This window comes from Panulirus ornatus, chromosome 56, assembly GCF_036320965.1.
Source record: "Panulirus ornatus isolate Po-2019 chromosome 56, ASM3632096v1, whole genome shotgun sequence".
NCBI lineage: Eukaryota > Metazoa > Arthropoda > Malacostraca > Decapoda > Palinuridae > Panulirus > Panulirus ornatus.
This window is the reverse complement of record NC_092279.1, coordinates 16,148,793-16,171,174: the sequence shown is the minus strand read 5'-3', so window position 1 is coordinate 16,171,174 and position 22,382 is coordinate 16,148,793. Positions and strand designations below refer to the sequence as shown.

General features: G+C 37.3%; 1 protein-coding gene across 2 annotated transcripts in view; it reads left to right on the top strand.

Moving 5' to 3' along the window:
* Pgm2a (phosphoglucomutase 2) overlaps positions 1–22,377 on the top strand; it is a 28,813-nt gene extending 6,436 nt beyond the window's left edge. The window contains exons 2-12 of one of the 2 annotated variants that reach the window (XM_071693929.1): positions 3,787–3,954; positions 6,024–6,112; positions 7,182–7,374; positions 8,035–8,304; positions 10,264–10,451; positions 11,270–11,447; positions 14,389–14,502; positions 15,972–16,081; positions 18,185–18,287; positions 18,447–18,673; positions 19,559–22,377. In XM_071693929.1, the coding sequence (XP_071550030.1) occupies positions 3,787–3,954; positions 6,024–6,112; positions 7,182–7,374; positions 8,035–8,304; positions 10,264–10,451; positions 11,270–11,447; positions 14,389–14,502; positions 15,972–16,081; positions 18,185–18,287; positions 18,447–18,673; positions 19,559–19,661 (1,743 nt within the window). In that variant the 3' untranslated portion in view covers positions 19,662–22,377. The remainder of the gene's footprint in view (positions 1–3,786; positions 3,955–6,023; positions 6,113–7,181; positions 7,375–8,034; positions 8,305–10,263; positions 10,452–11,269; positions 11,448–14,388; positions 14,503–15,971; positions 16,082–18,184; positions 18,288–18,446; positions 18,674–19,558) is intronic. The other variant, XM_071693928.1, reaches the window with a different exon arrangement.
* Positions 22,378–22,382: the final 5 nt, after the last annotated feature.

Sequence of the window (22,382 nt, the reverse complement as noted above, 5' to 3'; positions counted from 1 at the left end):
TCATGACATCAGTTGCTTCTGCTTGTCATATGGTATATTGTCAGTTCCCAGTCTGTAAAGTTTGGATAAAGTTTCCTTTCTTGTTTTTGAGTTGACCGATACAATTGGTGGTTGTCACTAGAGTAACAGTCTTCTTGGTTTCTCTTTTCAAACTAAGGAGCTAGAATCAGCCTCACAATCTCTATATATGCATGGCACATAGGATGCAGAAACATTTTAGCAAAATGCATAACCAGCGTGGAATGTTTTTAAAGTCACCGTGATCGGCAGCCAAAACTTGACGTTGTAAACCTTTTGATGTTGTGTATCGCTCCAGACTTAATACTGAACCCTCGGGGTCTGGCCTGGTGGCACTCGCGCTCAGAATCCTTTTTGTATTTACTGGCATAGGATTGCATTCATACAGGACCTTACGGGGAGCGAGTTGGGGGGGATCACATGACCAGCTTGTACCGTTGATGTGGAGCTGCCTCAGGTCTGAGTAAGGCACGGCTGTATATCAGGATGGTCTTACAGCATCTCACACCCGATGCCGCTCACATCATCTGTATAACACTGATACTACGACCTAAGGGCAGTGTTGATTGAAATATTAGGTTAAAGGGTGACAACTCGGGCCGTTGTGTGTGTGTGTGTGTGGTCGCTCCTGCAGTATCATATGTTGCGGACCAGATCAGCTGTACAATTACTACTTGCATACTGACTAACCACATTACGTTGTACCACGACCACCTACACTGATCCACCACGGTACTTGGTACCATTACCAGCATACTGACCCACCACAGTACACGATACCACTGCTGATATAGACACACCTGGTATGTTATGGTGTGTATGTTGTGTGTGTCTGCATGCAAACATATAAGCAAAGACGTGGTCCATATATACAGTTGTAAACCTCTCTTCCCATACCATACAAATATAATTAGTAATCATACTATGATACATAATACCACTACCCCCTGTATACTGACATACCACGGTAGACTACCACTAATACTTGTAAACAGACACCACGTACACCTGTATATTGGCCCATTATGGTTTGTTGTACCACTACTGCCAGTAGACTGACCCACCACGGACGGAACAAGACACTCTCTCGGTGTATTGAATATGAAAGGTTTAGGCTGCTGCTAACAGGAGGCAAGGTAGTCATCTATAGTTTGTATTGTAGTGTTGTCAGAATGGGAACTACGATATTTTTGGCATTCACACGCTCCTACCCACTGCTTGTCATACTCAAGGATCGTGCTGTCGGTTACATCTAAGGAATTAATATTGAAGTGAGAAAATGCCTGCAAAAAATTCAACAAATGAGCATACTCCGAGAATGTGGCACCAGCAAATTATATAGTATCACCATTATTCGTGATTCCTAATGGTGATTCCTAATGGTGATATACATGGGTGATACGCATGGCACTTTACGGTGGTGATAATGCCTTGCATGTACTTTCGGCGGTGGTAACAGGTTTGGTAACGCCGGCGTGTTGAAGTGGTAACGTAGTGTGGTAAAGTCAGACACGGTTTGGTGATTGTAACTAATGGTACTGTTCAGCGATGGTGTGAATGTGGCCACCAACGACATAGTTGCAGCGGAAGTGTGGTTGTGGTATCGCATGGTGCTCTCGTGGTTGACAGGCATGTGGTAGCGCTCACCACATGGGATGGAGGTCACATGACAGTGTGAAGGCGAGCCCAAGATATATCATGCACAAGATAGGACGAACACGGCTTTGGTAGCCACCTCTTGTTACTCTCACCTCAGACGTGATGGTGGCTTGGTGTTTGCTGATTTTATGCAAAAGCTTAACGTCCTGAGCACGTACGACATTTGCGCACGTTGCTGTGAGGATTTAAAAGTCCGATCAAAATCCAGATCGTAATATCCAAGGTTCATTATTGTGTTCAATATGTGGTTAAAACCATGGGCGGGAACTTTTGTGTTTGGAGAAACATTGTCTGGCACTGGGATTTAGGTTTAACTGGAATTACAAGAGGCCAGATGTGTCCTTCTGTGCACTACATAGGATTATGCTTTTGGCTGGATAGGAGTCTGAAGTTGGGAGTGTTGGAAGGTAAGGTAAACATTGGAATGCTGGCTTGTTAGTCGAACCTGGGATTGCTTCTTGGTTGGCAGAACCTAAGAATTCAAACTGGTTAGTAGAACCTGGTAGTTCTGGCAGTTTTGAACATGGTTGTCAGAACGTGGAAGTGCTGGCAGGTTAGAAAAACCAGGAAATCATGGCTGGTTAGGAGGATCTGGTAGTGCTGGGTGGGTAAGAGAATCGGGCAGAGCTAGGTTGAGACTTACTAGGGAGTGTATGCTGGGTAGTCGAATATGGTAGAGCAGGCCAGTTGGGAGAATCTGGGAATGCAGATTAAGAGAACCTGGGAGTTCTGGGTTAGAAGTAAAGAGTGTTGGCTGTTTAGTAGAATCTTGGAGATTGGGCTAGTAGAGAAAACCTGTGAATGCTGGTTGGTTTGAAGAACCTGGGAGTGCTCGTTAGTTAAGAGAACCTGAGAGTGCTAAGGAAACCAAACTGATATTGCATAATTTAATCGGTTTAAGCCTATCTTGAAAAATTTTCATAAACATCTCTCTGTTCTTGAACTTAACCCTTTCACTCCTAAGCTTTGTCTAATTTTGTATTTCCTCCAACCGAAGATTTAAAAAAGAATGAGAATTTTAAAAAAAGTAATGGCGTTACAGATTATTTTGATATGACCAAATATAGAACAAATGTATGGCATCAACTAGAAGGTTTTTCAGACCTTGATCCGAACAAACAAAAACTTGAAATTTCATTGTCATCGGGCTTGCCAACTGCCAAGATGTAGAGGCAAGCCTTTTGCTATTTCATCACTTGTAAATGATCACTGGACAAAACCAGGAACCGACTTATGTTTTTTACAGTACAATACTTTGATTCCTTCATAAACAATTCTTGTAGTGTCATTTGCTTCATGTGATCAGTTCTTTACAACAATGCTAGATCCTTAACACCCAAAACACCCCATAACGACACACACCAGTGCTTAAGCAGAAACAAAAGCTTACTCCTGCTGCTTGTTCAGTAATCTATACATTGCAGATTTTTCTGTTCCCAACAAACCTCATCAACAGATCATTTACGTACTGTAATGATTTGACTGTTGCTAATGAGCCACCCCACAATTCGGTCTACTCCACCTGGTGCACACTCTTATGAAAATGCATTCCCAAGGCATGTATGAGTTACACTTTCTCATTTGTATTCTAGACACTCTGTATTTCATCAGCATTATAAACACCAATTTGACCTTATACAGACCTCTCATATCCATGAAGCAACTTCCCCTCTGAAGAAATTGAATACTTACTCCTCAGTTGTCCCTCATTCCCCGACAGAAACTTCATTAACTGGTCCTTTCTGATGGACAAGGCCAGCTTCATGAGTGATGTGGGAATCCCATAGAAGGGTAGCCTTGGTTAGGAAAGGAAGAAAGTGAGTTAAGTTGAGAAAGTAATGGACTGTAGCCTGGCCAGTACTTGGACCAGAGTGGCAAATTTTGTAAGGATAAGCAACATTTCAGGAGCTAGTGAAGTTTGAAATGCTGGACTAGATTTGCTGAATAGTAGTTAGATAAGTTAAAAGTATCCTGCTATAGATACTCATAAGCAGGTTTTACAGAACAAATGAGGTTGTTGGTAAAATGTTTAATACTTTTTTCTCTGTCATTGATTTCTAACAGTGCCTGAAAGTCGTTCTTAATCTGTCTCTTTCATTTTTCTCATAGAATGAAAAAACTCTTGAAGAAATCGTGAAGCTTTTGACATGTAAGGATGTGGCATTGCTTGAAAAGCTGCTACTGAAACGCCTTGTCTTTGGCACTGCTGGACTTAGGGGCTGCATGGGCCCTGGCTATGCACAAATGAATGACCTTGTTATTATACAGACATCACAGGTAAGTAATATCTGAAGGTGTGATAAAAGTTTAGTATACTGTACTTGAAATTCTCATAGTCTGCAGACAAACACCATCTGGATCTAGAGCTTGAAGGTATACATTAATGGGTAGCATATAATTTAGTTTGAAGTTCATTTCTAAAGTTGAAAAGTATTCTTTATGATTATCTCCCTGAAAACTTGATTTTTTCCATTTAATACTAAATATTTTCTCAAGCAAATTATATTTCATATTCATGGATCTCTGTTTTTCACATTTGTTTACTACTGAAACTGATTAAATTTTTAGTATTCTGAGTGTTGTGTTATGTCTTTGATTTAACTTAACCCTGAGATGCAGCTCTGAAAAAACGTTTATGCTGGTGTTTAGATATGGTAGGCCTTCATAGCTGATATTATGTATTTGCCAGTAAACTGTTGTTTGTTCATTAGTCACTGGTATTTATGTTTATCAAGATTACATCAAGGAAGATTATAGAAGGGACATTATAAAGGATAAAATGAACTCTGAGAGAAAAAGGAAACAGAGACATGGAATAGCTGAAATTTATGGGGTTCCATGAGCCTCCTAATGGTGCTAATTGTGATGACATCGAGTAATTTAGAATGCCACAAAATTACATGTATTAGGTTTTTGCACTGGCTTTTACAATAGTTAGTGGGCATTATGGTGAACTGTCGTGAAACATTGCAGAAAAAATCAATACGTTTGGAAGAAACACTGTAAAGAGGGGAGGGTTTGCTGGATTTGGGCATTGGAAAGTAAGGATAGTAATTGAAATGACATATTTTTCCATAGTAACTTGAATTTCATGAACTGATCTCTGAAGTTATTGATAGATAGATTGTGCAAGAATAGCAAAAGCATAACGAAACTGAAGCAGTAGAAAATCATGCTGGGTCTGTTGGGCTCAAGGCTGCATTCAAGGGTTCATTATGGCCTTATCTTACTTCAGGGTATTATTCTTAGTGTGTACCATACTTGTATGTATTGTAGAAAATGTGGTTGTTCTAGTTTCACTTTGTACATATAAATGTATACATATGCGATAGAATATTGGTTAAGTTTGGCAGAGCATCTGTGTCATACATGCATATTACATGATGCTACACTGGGCTATAATTTTCCCCTTGTTGGCCCCCTAGTCTCTATTGCTATGTAGGCCTGTTATGAGCCCTCACATTATGGACTGTGGCCTTAAACTTCCTATATAAGGACCACGTTAGTCATATGATTTGATAATCCTAGTCTATACCTACTGTCTTATGTGGTCTGACATTGAAGTTCCAGGTATTTCTAATGATGTTTCTTGTATATGCTGGTAGTCGGGTGACAGTTCATGGACCCATGCCACTGTGTTAAAGTGAAAAAAGAACTTCCACTCTTAAAAAAGGGCTTGTAGTTTTTCAGTTTGCCAACGGAATTGATTAATCAAGTGAGAACATCTGCAGTCACATTTATATATACAACACTTCCATTGTATTTCTATCTATCTATCTCTATCTCTCATGCCTGTTCCTTTTGGGAACTTCCTCAAGGGGTCACCATGGCGTAAGAGTGTCTGTAACTGATGAACTCCATTGCATTTGCTCTCAGATAATTGCTCTGGCACCCTTGTCTGAATTATCTGTAGCCCTAATCACTTCTCCCAGTACATCTTTCCATCCTCTCCATTCCCTATACTTAAAGTTGCAATTTTATATATCTTGCTGACTAACCTGTTATATGCTTCGCATACTGCATGAAAAAGAATCCTAAAAAGACTCATCAATGTGCCTTTCTATTTTTTTTTTACATATATCTTTCTCATCATCATCCTTCAGTTTATCTTATTTCTGCTGTACCATGCATGTTTTCCAGATCTGCTGCTCTAATTTTTTACTTGTCCATACCTATGTATAAACTTTGATTACACATCCATACGGTAGAGTTAGGACAAATACTCCTCTTAAGCTTATTAGATTTGATTTACTCTGATTTACTGATTCTGTTGTGTGAGGGAATTATCTTCATATCCAGGTTGTTTAGCATCTTCATTAGTGATTCTGAGTATTTGATTATTTCAGGGGCTTGGCAAGTACTTGACAACAGTTAACTCAGAAGCGAAAACAAAGGGTATTGTCATTGGTTATGACAGCCGACACAACAGCCATCGGTGAGTTTCTTATGCAATTTTTGATTTATAAATATTTTTTGTTTATTGATGATTTATTTTGCTTCTTTGTGTAAGTTTGTTCACTTTCTCTCTTCTATAGGCATTAGTCTGGTTTTTGCTCCTGAGAGCTGGCTGCTTGTGTGCCCCCACCACTGGCTAGACCAGGCAATACTTGGCAAGCTGCTGCTTCAAATGACTGTTGTGTGGCCATTGGCAACTCAAGGGTGGGCCATTTTGATGCTTGCATCTTTCCCTACACGTTGAAGTGTTGGAACACTGTACCTTCTCATGTTCTTACCAGTAACTATGACCTGGCACATTTCAAAAAACAGGTCTTTTATTTCCTCCAAAATTTGTAAATACTTTCCCTTGTCTTTTCATTTTCCATTTCATAATTCTCTCTCTATGTCAATTGAGGCCTGGCCTTGATGTGGACTTTTGTCCGTGACTGGAGCCTTCAACATAGAGAAATGTTTCACATATTTCTTTACAGTAAGATTTTATTGTTTCTACATTCCATGTTAAAGATGTACTGAAATCTCCACCCATTTGTGTGATTACAAGTATATGATCTTATTACCAGACTTCCTGCTTGAGGTTACGCTGTGAGTGAAAAGCCATCTTTGGCAGTGCTGTATCTTTGGTAATACAGACTTGTAAAAGAACTTCTCACACGAAAAGAGTCTGCATTTCCCTGTAACTGGAATTAGTGTATCCTTGTGTAGCAGGAGGTTTTATAAATCATTCCTGGGTAATTATGAGTGGATAGATAAATAAACAAGTCAGATGGACCTTGCTATACAGGGGATTAGTTACCCCCTTCATGTAACAGTGTCTTGGCATATTTCTCCAAATTTTACCATAGAAATCATTGAGGTTTTTGTTGATTCTGCAGTTATATCTCATTATTTCTTTCTCGCCTCTACTTTTTTGATGTCCTATTTTACCACATATTCAAACTTGACACCCAAGCTTTAATATCTCCCTGGTTGGAGCCTGCCTAGCACCTTTGCATATATGGGGTGAAGGTTTTATGCATGTGATATCATTTTAATCACTCTTCTTACAGGTTTGCTAAATTGGCTGCTGCTGCTTTCTTGAATGCTGGAATTCCTGTGTACCTTTTTGGAAAGATTGTGCCCACTCCTTTCGTGCCATTTACTGTGATACAGCTTGGAGCAGCCGCTGGTGTGATGGTCACAGCTTCACATAACCCTAAAGAAGATAATGGCTATAAAGTATATTGGGCCAATGGAGCTCAGGTAAAATAAAGGGGAAATGTTATAAATGGAGTGGGTTTAATTGTATGCAAAGAATGTTTTTTCTGTTTTTTTTTTTATTTTGATATAGTAACAATAATATACATATACATACACACATACTTATATACACATGTACACATCCATACTTATTGCCTTCATCCATTCCCATCGCCACCCTGCCACACACAAAATAACATTCCCCCCTCCCCCTTCCAGTGAGGCAGCGCCAGGAAAAGACAAAAAAGGCCACATTCGTTCACACTCAGTATCTAGCCGTCATGTGTAATGCACCAAAACCACAGCTCCCTTTCTACATCCAGGCCCCACAAAACTTTCCATGGTTTACCCCAGGCACTTCACATTCCCTGGTTCAATCCACTGACAGCACATTGACCCTGATATACCACATTGTTCCAATTCACTCTATTCATTGCATGCCTTTTGCCCTTCTGTATGTTCAGGCCCTGATCGCTCAAAATCTTTTTCACTCCATCCTTCCATCTCCAATTTGGTCTGAGATTTGTAAGAGTGCACTTGCATTAAATTTATGGCCACTGCTTCAATTAAATGACTTTGGATTTTCATCATGTTTGATGAAACACCTTGCTTATAACTCACTGACCTTTATTGTACAAACATTTTCCTTTTCATAAATTCCAGATTATACCACCACATGACAAAGGTATTCAAAAGAGTATTGAAGATAATTGTGAACCCTGGGAAAACGCTTGGGCTACAGAGAAGGCTTTGGCAGATTCCAGGCTGAGTGATCCCCTGGTGGATATGTCTGAAAAATACTTCAATAAGTTGGAGGCCTCCATGCTGGACAAAGAAATGAATCAGGCATCACCACATACCTTCACAGTCACTGCTATGCATGGAGTGTCTCATGATTACATGGTAGAGGCATTCAGATATTGCAACTTTAAGGTAAACTTCTTCAGAGGAATAAATGATGTGTGAATTAATGTATACTTTTTTTTTCAAAGGCTCAGTCGACTGTTCCTGGCTCTTCCTTGCAGAGATGGGAAACAGCAGAGGGGTTGTTGTTGGTATCAAAAGATTATTTTCTTCCTGTTTGCTGCAAGATCTAAGATTGTATACTGAAGTGCTATTTTACTGACTTAAAATGATTTGACTCAAACACAGATTTCCAGCACACATTATGGCATCATTTGCTTCAACACATTGGGCATATTTAGCAAGAATTGATGCAGAAATCAGAAAATTTGGTCATGAGAAATACACACAGAAGGAAGAGATGTTGACAAAAGAAAGAAATTAAGAAAGGACAAGGAACCTTGAATAGATCAAGAAGAGGCTGTAGGTGACAGAGAAGGCAAAAAGAGAGATAAACTACTGATATGTATGGAGCTGGTAGAAGAAGGGCGTATGTTAGCTGATGGCATAGGAAACTTGTATATGCAACTTGCATCATAGGCAAAGTTGGTGGTAGATGCTGGTCACAAAGAATGTCAAGTAGCACAAAAAGAGCTGGCTAAATTTAAAGAAGAGAGGGCCAAAAAAAAAAAAAAAAGCATCCCAAGTGGAATATCAGGTAAATAGAAAGACAAACGTCCATCATCATGTAAAGTCATCTGTAAGGAAAGGTGACAAGTCCAAAAATGTGGAAAAAATCAGAAAAGAATAAAGTATAAAATAAAGAAATTGGTATATAGGTGCACACTAGAGCACAAAAAATATACACTGACCCTGTTTGCCTGTGAACACTGTTGTCCTATTTTACTTCTGTTTTAACAGTTTCCTTGTGAAAGTTGAAAAGATTACTGTTTATCTGTTTGGCATGTCATTAGAAAAGGTTGTTAGGAAGCAATCTGAAGGTAAGAATATCAACCCGTTTTAGTTTGTAACAGGTTTAGATATATTGGAAAGTGGCAATCATCCTGTTGCTAACTTTCTTACAGAGGTAGAAAATAGTCATTTTAGTGAAAGTTTGCTTTTTTCTTTTTATACCTAATTGCTTCTTCCATCTGAATAAGGTAGTGTCAGAAACAAATGGACAACTGTCTCATTTGCATATATCCACTATTTAGATATCATGTAATGTATTGAAAATAAAACTAGAGCCTACTATTCACAGCCAACCCTCACAGATCATTCCATGGTTTATCCTGACTGCTACAAATGCCCTGAATTAGACCATTGACATAGTCATCTTTTCATATACCACATTGTTCCAATTCATTCTGTCCCATACATGCTCCTCCTCTCTTCTGAATGTCCAGGCCATGATACTCCAGTGCCTTCCTCACTCATCCTTCCATCTCACTGGTCTTCCCCTAATCCTTCTTTCTCCACTTCTGACATGTACATAATATTCAGTTGGTCTTCACTCATCCTTTCCTTATTTCTGAATCATTTCGGCACCCTGCTCAGCCTTCCCAAGCAGACAGCTCTTACTACTACACCTATTTCTTACTATGTCATTTACATGACCAATCATTTTCACTCCATAAAGTTTCCTCAGACATTTCATTTCCAACATGTCCACCCTCATCCTTTCTTTTGTGTTCAAGATCCAAATACTATTGGGTCTATTTTACCTTTCAATTATTCCCATAAAAGCCATAGTAGACACTGATCTCTACTTCATCATGCTTCTGAACTCTTTGACTCCTCTCTTTGGTTTCCTTTCCAACCCTGTGAAAGTCAGTTTTTCAGTTTAAAAATTGTTTTTAATCTTTACAGGCTCGAAGTTATTCATATAACAGTGAAAGAGATCACTTCAGAAGTATGTTTCATTCAGTATGATCACTCTAATAATGTGTAAAACATATACAGTTCATCCATTTTTGCATGATTTTTAAGATGCTGAGAACATTTTCTTTTCATTTGGGTTTATTCACCAGAAACTCTGATTCATTCCAGCCTTTCATTCCTGTGAAGGAACAAATGGTACCTGACCCAGATTTTCCAACAGTCAGATTTCCAAATCCTGAGGAAGGCAGAAGTGCATTAGATTTGTCCTTCAAGACTGCTGATGAAAACAACTCCTCAGTAATCTTGGCTAATGATCCAGATGCTGATCGGTTGGCTGTAGCAGAGAAGCAACCCAGGTCAGTTCTGGCGTGAATAGTTTGTGTGAGAAATACTTACAGAAAGCAAGGGATGTGTTTGGCAATTATGGATTTGGAGGAAGTGTATGATGGGTTGACAGAGAAGCCTTTTGGAAGTTTTTTCCTGTTCATCCTAACGTGTTTGATAAATTCTTCAGCTAGAATATCCCAACACCGTTTCATGGTTTTTCATTTCAAATACATTTCCTATTTCTGTCAGCGATTTATTGTGATCACTGTGTCTGTGCACTGTCCCCACTATCCAACAGGATGTCCCTTCTAGATCCTCCTCCTTGCAACCTTAACTTTGCACAGATTCAACAACTCTGTGCTCTCACCTCATGTATCTGTGTGGTTGATTACTCTAGAATGGACTTTGTTTTTTAGAAATATGCAATTAAGGTATTCCCTTATCAACGTGTATCTTATGGGTCTTTACTAATTTAGGAACCTTGCAAAGCTTTACAAAACATGGTATGTGCTTCTGTTAAGGGTTTTAGCAGTAGAATCATTACCTTAAGAAATCTTTCTCATTAAGTTGAGGTTTTACACCCCTATCTTTACAAGCAGGTAGTAAGTATTATCTTTCACAATGTATACTTAAGCAATAGGTTTACATTAGGGAATTCCTATTCTGCTTGAAGTACAAGGAACATTTTACTAGAAATGGAAACGTAGATTTGGATTTATTATTTTTCATGTATTGGGCAAAATTTTTGAAAATTATCGATTATTGGAAGATTTCACGAAGCATACATTGTTTTTCATTGATGAAATAAAAGTTACAGAAAAATATTTTATCATAAAAATTTTTTCAGTGGGCAGTGGAAAGTATTCACAGGAAATGAAGAAGGTTCCTTGCTTGGTTGGTGGGCTTGGTTCCGTAGCCGACAACTCACCCCACACATCCCGCCTTCCGACTGCTATATGGTTGCCTCTACAGTTTCTTCAAAAATGCTACAGGCAATTGCCAGCAAGGAAGGATTTAACTTTGTTGTAAGTAGTGATGAAAATTGTAGTATAGGTGTACTCTTACACTTTAAATTCAGTATAAGATACTACAGCTAAAACTTCTTTCACCCACCATTGTCTACCACTGATGTAACCCTTGGTGTTGGAAGTAGCACAGCCTTGGGCTGCAAGAATCTGTAGTATGATCCTGGTTAACACCATGATTCTTCTCTAGAAACTGGTCATGGGGTAATTATGAATGAGAAAAATAGATATAGCAACCATTTACAAAGAGATGCATGTAAATATCCAATGTAAGGTCCACAAGAGCACCACAAATTGGTCCTTATTGTAAACATGTATGCACAGGCAGTAGCATGCATCTCAGGAAACTTGCTTTGTAATGGAGAAGTTATGATATTTACTATTTGTTATTATAGACCAATCACTTGTGAAGAAAAGCATATTAGAAATATGATGAAAGACCAAAAACAGCTTCACAAAGTTGATTATTGTTGCATTGTAAGCATTTGTTCACCAGTTGAGAGACTGGTTATGAAGGAAGCTGCCTCATGCCATCTCACAGGCTCAGACTCATGACTCATGCATCATACAGGAAAGAGGCTCTTTATTTGACTTTTACCTATTTATTGTCATATATTTTTATGTCATATATTTGTATGTAGCATTTATGGATCTGGAGAAGGCATATGATAGAGTTGATAGAGATGCTCTGTGGAAGGTATTAAGAATATATGGTGTGGGAGGCAAGTTGTTAGAAGCAGTGAAAAGTTTTTATCGAGGATGTAAGGCATGTGTACGTGTAGGAAGAGAGGAAAGTGATTGGTTCTCAGTGAATGTAGGTTTGCGGCAGGGGTGTGTGATGTCTCCATGGTTGTTTAATTTGTTTATGGATGGGGTTGTTAGGGAGGTGAATGCAAGAGTTTTGGAAAGAGGGGCAAGTATGAAGTCTGTTGTGGATGAGAGAGCTTGGGAAGTGAGTCTGTTGTTGTTCTCTGATGATACAGCGCTGGTGGCTGATTCATGTGAGAAACTGCAGAAGCTGGTGACTGAGTTTGGTAAAGTGTGTGAAAGAAGAAAGTTAAGAGTAAGTGTGAATAAGAGTAAGGTTATTAGGTACAGTAGGGTTGAGGGTCAAGTCAATTGGGAGGTAAGTTTGAATGGAGAAAAAGTGGAGGAAGTAAAGTGTTTTAGATATCTGGGAGTGGATCTGGCAGCGGATGGAACCATGGAAGCGAAGTGGATCATAGGGTGATGGATCATAGGGTGGGGGAGGGGGCGAAAATCCTGGGAGCCTTGAAGAATGTGTGGAAGTCGAGAACATTATCTCGGAAAGCAAAAATGGGTATGTTTGAAGGAATAGTGGTGCCAACAATGTTGTATGGTTGCAAGGCGTGGGCTATGGATAGAGTTGTGCGCAGGAGGATGGATGTGCTGGAAATGAGATGTTTGAGGACAATGTGTGGTGTGAGGTGGATTGATCGAGTAAGTAACGTAAGGGTAAGAGAGATGTGTGGAAATCAAAAGAGCGTGGTTGAGAGAGCAGAAGAGGGTGTTTTGAAATGGTTTGGGCACATGGAGAGAATGAGTGAGGAAAGATTGACCAAGAGGATATATGTGTCGGAGGTGGAGGGAACGAGGAGAAGTGGGAGACCAAATTGGAGGTGGAAAGATGGAGTGAAAAAGATTTTGTGTGATCGGGGCCTGAACATGCAGGAGGGTGAAAGGAGGGCAAGGAATAGAGTGAATTGGATCGATGTGGTATACCGGGGTTGACGTGCTGTCAGTGGATTGAATCAGGGCATGTGAAGCGTCTGGGGTAAACCATGGAAAGCTGTGTAGGTATGTATATTTGCGTGTGTGGACGTATGTATATACATGTGTATGGGGGTGGGTTGGGCCATTTCTTTCGTCTGTTTCCTTGCGCTACCTTGCAAACGCGGGAGACAGCAAAAAAAAAAAAAAATCAAAACTTGAAAATAGTTTGAAAAAGCAGATTAGAAATGCAGCTTTTGACATGACACTGAATGAGTTAAGTGAATCAGCAGATTATTCAAAGTTGATTGTTACAAAGGAAGTGTAGCAGTAAAAGAAAACAGATTAGCAGCAAAATAGAGATATGTGTTGAGTGCTACTTGCTAGTCATATCTCGGGTAAAATCTCATTGTAGATAGTTAGGTACTTATACCTATTCCATGCTCTCCTTACCTCCAAGGCTCCAGCACTAATGCTCATGTCTTCGATATCACCACCTTTAATGATTTCCATAAAGTATGTTCTTCCTTTCATACAAACTTCATCCTCTCTCACAGGCAATGTCTTGGATTTGTTTGGTAATATGCTCACATTTCAGACAGACCGTCGTGTTGCAGCTATTAACCATTTTATTCACTCTTACATTACCATTCATCCTTTTTGAGAGATTGTATAATTTCCTTTAATATCATTCCCTAGCTTTTTCAGTCATGATATCATTCTAAACTTTGCTTTTTATTCATCTCTATTCCCTGGAAAGTTTAGCTTTTTCCAGATTCTCTTTTTCTCATCAACTAACTTCCTGAAAGTATCAGTCTTCCATGCTACTTGTCTTTCGACATCTTTGTCTTATGTGTTCTTGGTAAAATGGTTTCAGGAATTCCATTTTGAAGATGACCTTATTCCAGGACTGCCATTAGTTGTCAAAGCCATAGCAGAACTCGTGTAACTATGTAGTTCTTATTTTTGATGAACATTGATTTAGGACTTTATTCATTAACATAGGTCATATTTCATATTATATAATTCAAGATTTAACCATCGTTCTTTGTGGCAACTTTAACAGTACTGGTGGTGGGTAGGCATTCTTTATGACAACAATAAGCAATTACCATTCCTGTAAACATCTAGGAAAGCAGAGTGGATGATGTATGTTTTGATTTATATTGTAGAAATTCTTGGCTTAACAGTCTTGCTTATATTTTTTCAGGAAACACTAACTGGTTTTAAGTGGATGGGTAATAAATCGTACAACCTTATGCAAGAGGGTAAGACTGTGCTGTTTGCCTATGAGGAAGCCATTGGATTTATGAATGGATCTGAGGTATGTATGTTGGTAAGCTCTTGACTATAATGTGGTGATCATAATAAAAGTAATTTACATGGCTACAGCTGGTAGAATAGTAATCTTTTCAATACAGCTTTTATTTTGAGCAGTATCTATAGCAAGAATGTTTACAGCATTTTTGATATTTTGTTTAAAGACTTGTATTTTGGGCCATATCAGCTTTCTGCAAAAAGCAGTTTGTAATAACTGACAACAATAAGAAAAGGAACACTTGAAATATATTTTAGAATTTTTGAAAATAGAATGTTACCAGAACATGATTCAGGGGTGCATTGCCTACAGAATGTCTTAGGGACTCATTAAATGATTGTTGACCATTTGTGAAACAGGACTAAACAAACATTGGTGTGTGATGACTCAGAAAATTAAGGAAGCCCACTCATATATCAATAGAAGAGATTGTGTGGACAATTGACTCAGTTTTATGAAAATGAGCAATGAAGAGTGGACTGCATCCTCTTTTATATTGCCTTTCATTTTGAATGCTTAAGGAATAACTCCCTGTTCCTAATATTATTAACTTCAGTACTATTTACTTATTGTTGATCAAGTAAGTTATGAGCTTACTTCCTCTTATGGGAATTTATTTTGAAGAACTTTGGCCTGCAACCCTAACATAAACATACTTATGGGTACTTTTATTGATACATAGTCTAAGAAAATTCACATCAACAAAAGAATTCTGTATTGTTTGCTGGTACTACTTGGTGGCCAATCAGTAGCAAGCTTAAATGTTTTGAAATCATGAATCACCAATCTTAACTTTTCACCACTGATTTTGATTTCTTTGAGGAGCTGTTTCCAGTTCGCAAGAAGTAATTTATGATAGGTTGAAAGTCAACTTTAGCATTTGATTGGCCATATTGTTGTCTCTAATTTAGAAACATTAAGCATAGCCTTTGCTGTTAATGTGAAAAGATTGTCTTCTTATTCTTATTTACATTTTGAATTGTTTTTAATCATTAGAAATCTGATGGTGTTACTGTATATATTTTATTATTATTAGATGCACATTATCAGATTCTTCTTAGCATCACTCGTACTAGAAGAACTTCAAAGATGCTTTTGTGGCATGGTGCAAGGGGCAAAACATGTGCAGCATATAGTATGCTGCATTACAAAATACAGTAGCACTCTCTGACTATAGACTGAATCTATGCCATGAAGACTGCAAGATGGGAAGCTGCAAGCCCATGCCAAGCATATGAGTGTTTCTCGTACAATACTAGTAATGCCAGTCCAATGATGACTGCATTAGTCCAGATATAACCCCATGTAAATTATTATCTGCTCAATTTATTACCAAGATGATGTGGAATACAGGAAAGATTTGCTGTAAACCATTCTTCATTTAGATTTCTCAAGCATGGGAATTTATGGGAAGCATTACAATATAAATTTCAAGGTTTTTGTCATTTGCATTCAATGTGGTGTTAAACCTACAGGTGTTAGATAAGGATGGGATTTCTGCTGCAATGCGCTTAGCAGAAATGGTGTCCTATTTGTCTAAGCAGAAGATGACACTTGCAGAAAAATTGCAAGACCTTTACAAGACGTAAGTTTTAATAGTATATTTTGGCATTTATAACTTTGAAATACTTTGCACTAATAGTATGACAAATTACACCTGGTTTGCTTCGTGTTCCATATCAGTTTAATCACAAATTTAAAAGGCAGAAAATTGAGGGAGTACAGAGACACAAGGGAACAAAGCATCTGCAACAGTAAGGGATGACATTTTAACCAAGGACCAAGAGTTATAAACAACTGCAGATAGATATTTAGGAAACAGAAGGGATGGTGAGTTTAAAGATACTGAACTAGGGAAATCTGTTAAGATGTGTGATTATTGGGGTTAAGCTCAGCTAGGAAATACTAATAGTTGATACTTCCCAAAAGATATTCAATAACAACACAGGAAAAAGAAGACAGGAGGAGAGGTCTGACCCTCTTAGTAAGAGGTAACCTATAGTTTCAGAGGCTAGTGTTGAATAATGTTAATTTTAAGTAGTACATAACAAAAAGCATAACAGCAAGAGATGTTGCCCCAGTAATTTTATACAGTCGCCTTAAAAGATATTGAAGAGACCTAAGGAGGTGTGGGAGGAAGATGTAGGCCCTGTTTAGTGATGGAAAAGATTTAAGAGTATGTTCAGAAAAACTTGCTGCAAGAATGTCACTGAATTCAATAAAGTCAATCGGGTAGGTATGTTATCAAGACTGAGTTCCCTGTTGTCACACACAACAAACTGGAAAGTGGAAGATCACCTGTGGTATCCCCTTTGGGAAAAGATTCGTTTATTTTTTTTTTTATTATACTTAATCGCCATCTCCTGCATTAGCGAGGGAGTGCAAGGAAACAGATGAGGAATGGCCCAACCCACCCACATGCACATACTGATTCATATGTGTGAATTTATGTTTGGCAAGGAATATGATGATAAAGGCTTCACTGATCAATCTTATGTCAAGAGGAAATACAAGAAAGTAAACTTAGCCAAATATATTGCTTAGGAGCTTTAACTCAGAAGTGTAATTCCACATTGAGTTTGGGGCAGTGTTACAAGAGGTTCTGTGAAGCGTATAATAAAGGGGGCAGTTGATGTATATTTTATGTTTGGAAATAAAGAAAGGAGGGTGCAGAGGAAAGCCATGATTCAGCTGAAGTATTTAGGATTGTAACCTCCTACAAACATACCTAGGCAGGCTCAAGCATTGGTCAGGTACATGGTTGAAGAAGTTCAGCCCAACCCAATACAGTGTGTTGAAAATAGGGCAAAGTGAAGTGAAGCCAATTTATGAATGATCATTTTGTAGAGAGGAAATTCCAGAAATATTCCTTTATGAGAGATGTTGGAGTTGACATAGTACTCGGTCTATTACCAGAACACTGCTGTAGGAAATTAATCAGGCAAGTAAACAATTTAATGATGAAGAACAAAATTGTTTATAAGTTCACTGTAAAGATGAATAAATAAAATTTCATATCACAAATCAAATTCCATTTATAATAAACCACACCAGCTTGGTAAACTTACTAAGGAAGCAATAATTTACTACTGGATAGGCCTTTCCTTCGTCTGTTCCTGGTTTAACCTTGTTAATATAGGAAACATCAAGAAAAAAGTATGAAAGAAAGAAAGAAATGGGTCCTTTAATGGTATGAGAATTTCTACTAGAAGTAAGCTACAAGGAGAGGTCAACAGCCTTTGACTGTTGATATTAGAAGAGAGAACAACAACATGATTATAGCTGAAAAGTTCAAAAATAAATTTGTTGATGTCAGCATATAATTTTTCTCTGAGAAAGGTAGGAAGTAATCAGCTAGAGGTCACAACTAGAAATTGAGCATGAGTCAGGAAAGATCAGGAAATTTTTTTATTGTGAAAGAGCGGTGTATGATTCGAACCAGCTGACTACCGTAGAAGTAAATATGAAGAACAAGGAATTTAAAAAAAATGTGAAAGAAAAGAGAGGTTATAAGTGATAGTACCAAAAAATGTAATATAAGTGATAGTACCAAAAAATGTAAGACATCCAGTTATACAGGAATGTGTAATTGAAATATATGATTAAACCCATAATTAGGTGCACAGTGAAAATTATGTGATTAATATTGTTCCCTATATTTGATTAATGTTCATATTTCTTTTTGCAGATATGGATATCATGTATGCAACAATTCATATTATATCTGCCATGATCAGAGTGTTATCACTAAGATGTTTGAAAGAATGAGAAATTTCAGTGGACCAAATACTGTAAGTATAGCACAAGAGAGCATAGAGATAAAGTTTGGTTGGACATGAATATACTTCATTGGGTGATAAGGCCTCTTAATTTAAGAAATTGGAAGATAGTGCACCCCTGAAATTAAAGGTCAAAACAAAAATATAACTAGAGAAATTCTTTCTTTCTAGTATCCTAACAGTGTTGGTAATGGCAGATTCTCAATAGCCAGTGTACGAGACTTGACGACTGGCTATGACTCTTCACAACCCGATAAACAAGCAGTTTTACCTGTCTCCAGTTCTAGTCAAATGATAACTTTCTACTTTTCTAATGGCTGTGTGCTTACACTTCGCACTAGTGGAACAGAACCCAAGATTAAATATTACTCCGAGATGTGTGCCAAGCCAGAACAAGAGTGAGTAGTTTTAAAAGTTTACCTGAATTAATGTTTTCAGCCATGTGGAGTAGGTGCTGTATCACATACTTTTTTTCTCTTGTAGGACAAAGACTGGATCTTTCCAGAGCATATTTTGAAAGTATACTGTAAGTCTCCAATGTTTTATAACCCCTTTCATGTATTTAGAAGTGGAATGGTGCTTACAGAACTTTAAAACTTTTTTGATATTGCTTATTATATAGCAATTTTAGATACTCATTAGCTTTATTGATATCATTAGAATTTTGCATACTGATATGTGTATTTCAGAAGTGAGGCATCTGCAGACTTCATGTGTTGTTAGAAATATAAGTATGAAGAGAGTTAGGAGAGAAATGATGATGAGTAAAGAATAATGATTTACTTTGCAAGTTTACTAAGAGCAGATTAAGCTTGTTTTGCATTGAGATTAATTTCTGCACTATAACAAATGAAGCTTGAAGGACAATTACATTTCCAGTCTACTGTTGATAGGTTGTGTTGCTAGTGAATTTTGTTTTCTGTATATGGCCATTATTTTACTGGCAGTCAGCTGACATTCAAGATGTGAGAAGACTTCAGGGTAGTAGATAAAGACTTGATGGTAGAGTATTGTAGTATAGGATTTGCATCTCCATCATTTGATATTTTTTTTTTTAGATAAATGATAAAAACAAGTAAAGATGGTATTATACTATCCAGTTTCTGCTGCTGATTGAATTTAGGAATGTAGATAAACAGCAACTTTCTGATTTAAGTTTTAAACCTTCCCTTACCACACTTAGAATATCTAAAATCATGTATACTGGTATACTAGTGGCACAGGCAATGCCCATGTGATGAACTTAATTTTAAGTGATTTCAGTCGTGAAATTTTTCATACAGAGACTGGAAAGCCCTGGAAGCTGAACTGGGAGAACTGGTAGAAGCTGTGGTGCAGGAGCTAATGCAGCCTCAAGAGAATGGTCTTATCCCACGAGTAGACTAGGATCCTTACACTATTTGTAAAATACTAAATCTACAGCAGTTTTTTTGAGTTTTAATTTGTTTCATATAAAAGATTCTTTTATTTTACTCTTAATCTTGACTGATTTATTTTTTTTTTTTACTATAGTAGCATCTATACCTATCAGATGTTCAGCTGCTGTACACAGATCATTTTGTGATATACATCTCAGGAATTGGTAAGTAAAATGGTTCCAGTAGTACTTTACAGGGTAGAGTTTATAGAAAACATGATAATTGTCATTCTTTGAAACTCATCAATTTTGACCTTTAGTAAGGTTGGATGATGGTGTAAGTTTGTAAATGTTCATCAAATGCAGTCTTTAAAAGTAAAAACATCGTGAAATGATTGCTTTTATTTAGAGGAACCATTGAACAGTTGTAGGTATGGAACACTTTTGTTTGAAAGCTTTTGACATCTGAATAGTACAGTATTAGAAAGATCTAGTGTACTTCATTAGATGCACATTGTATGATAGAACTAATCATCAGGTACAGTGAAATACTCTCTGATTCAGAAATTAAGTTTCAGAAAACTTAAATGTAATAAGATATGTCTTCTGTTTTTTACCAAGGTATGTCGTAGGCAAGCTGTTTGATTTGTATGATATATAGGAAAATATACATAGAGCAGCCCTATTAATGAAACTTATTGGCTATGAGACCATTGCAGTTGTGCTCTGAACCAACGTGAATTAGTTCTTCATTCCAAACTGCAGAATGATCAAAAAAATCTAATTTTTCAGATTTATGTCGTCATGTGAGAGGTATGCCAAAAGTTAAGATCATTTGGGGCTATTATAACAAATTAGATGATATAGTAATTCTTCCAATACCTTTTACTCAGAATAGAGTGAATACAAGTAAATTCTTACTCATCATAATCGCTCCATTTCTCGTTGAATAGGATGAGTCACATACACGCATCCACTTATTTCCACTGTATTAAAGTAAAACTTTAACTTCCACACCTATAAAAGATTGTCCTACTTTTTTGCTTTGCATAATCAGTTGATTCACAGTTACATGTGTTGCCTGTTGTTTAGTATGACCCATATGCTTGTTAACATGTCTGAATTGCTCTTACTGCTTCAATTGGTGATTATTGAAGGAGTTATTCTGCTTACAGATAAAGTCTGTCCTGTCATTTTGTACTAAACATCTCTCCATCTATGAGCCCAGTTGCACTGTAAAATTACCCAAATTGTAGAAGCCAAGAATGTCCAGGTTTTTGGAGAAAATTTTCATTTTTAGGTAGTTCAGGTTCATGAATGTTGTAACAAATATTACATCTATCGTGTTATACCAGACTGTGGTGCTGTATGTGCAAGGTTAGCTTATGAATTGTGACAGAGCTTTACAATTTTAATGCTGTACTAAGTATAGGGTTGTGTATAATAGTATCATCTTAAGATTAGATTTGATTATCAGTTGGCAAACATTAATATGTACATATTCAAATGTAATACAAGTGTGTTCAAATCACTGAGCACTCGAATTAAAAATTTTACACTTGAATGTTCAGTGATTCATAGATAAAGATCTAGTTTTCATAAGCCCAAGACTACACTGTAATATTTTGGCTACAACAGTGATGAAGAACCCTCTCACTATTTACTTACTGACCATGTTACTGGTATGTTCTCTAGTGTTATATATTCAAAATTGAAACTGCTCATCTATTTTGTCTAGCCCAAGAATAGTGACTTTCCACAGCGCTTAAGATGTTTTGGCCAGTGTTGTAGACTCTTAAGGTTAAGCTTTTCACATGATTGATTTGAAAAGCTTATAGGCAAGAGGATGAAATTATTATTTTTCTAACATTTTTAGCTCCAGGCAGTGGAACTGTGTCTTACTGTAGGTTAGATACTGCCATATTTTCTTAGTGTGTCACCATTTTTTCCCAGAGAATTTTATGTGCAGCTTAGTTAAAGATATGTGACTATTATGACTTTCTACAATGCAGTGATTGTCCACATTTGATTCTTCCATAACTCATTGGTCATAACATGAAGCATTGTGAAACTGATGATTGGGACAAAAAAGAAAAATGGTCTTTGGAGTTTTCAGCACTTTGATGATTTGTTTAACCAAATATTTATTACAGTAAAATTGATCATTTAGACAAACAAAGCACAGGCTAAAAACATTCCACTAGTTTAAACGTCTGATTGGCCTATTAGTGCACAACTCGCAAAATATGTTCACCTAGATTTCTTAACACTAATCTTACGAACAATATCCCTGTGATATTTTTTACCCATGAGTAGAAAAATTCTGTTTGCGCCAATACTACAGATAGCAGGGTGCAAATGTGAACCACCCATTTGTTTCAGGTTTCCAGCCTGAAGACAGATGTCGGATGCAGTCCAGTGTATATGGAGCAAAATTCAGACAATGTAATTTTCTCTCTCTTCTTATAACTGTGCAGCCATAGCATTCTGAGAAGTCTTTATAACTGAACCTTTCAAGAACAAGATAGTCTTTGTCAATCAGGATATTCTCAGCTTATTAGTGGATAAGTCTGCTGTTCTTGATAAACTTGTATTGCCTCTCAGGGAAGCAATTTAGAGGGAACATGGCTTACAATGTATCATTCAATTTAGTACCAGGAACTAGACATATACACTAACTCAGTATCAAACAGGAGATATCCTTTAAAGAATTTGCTTGGTGAATAAATGAATTGTTAAGGCAAATATGA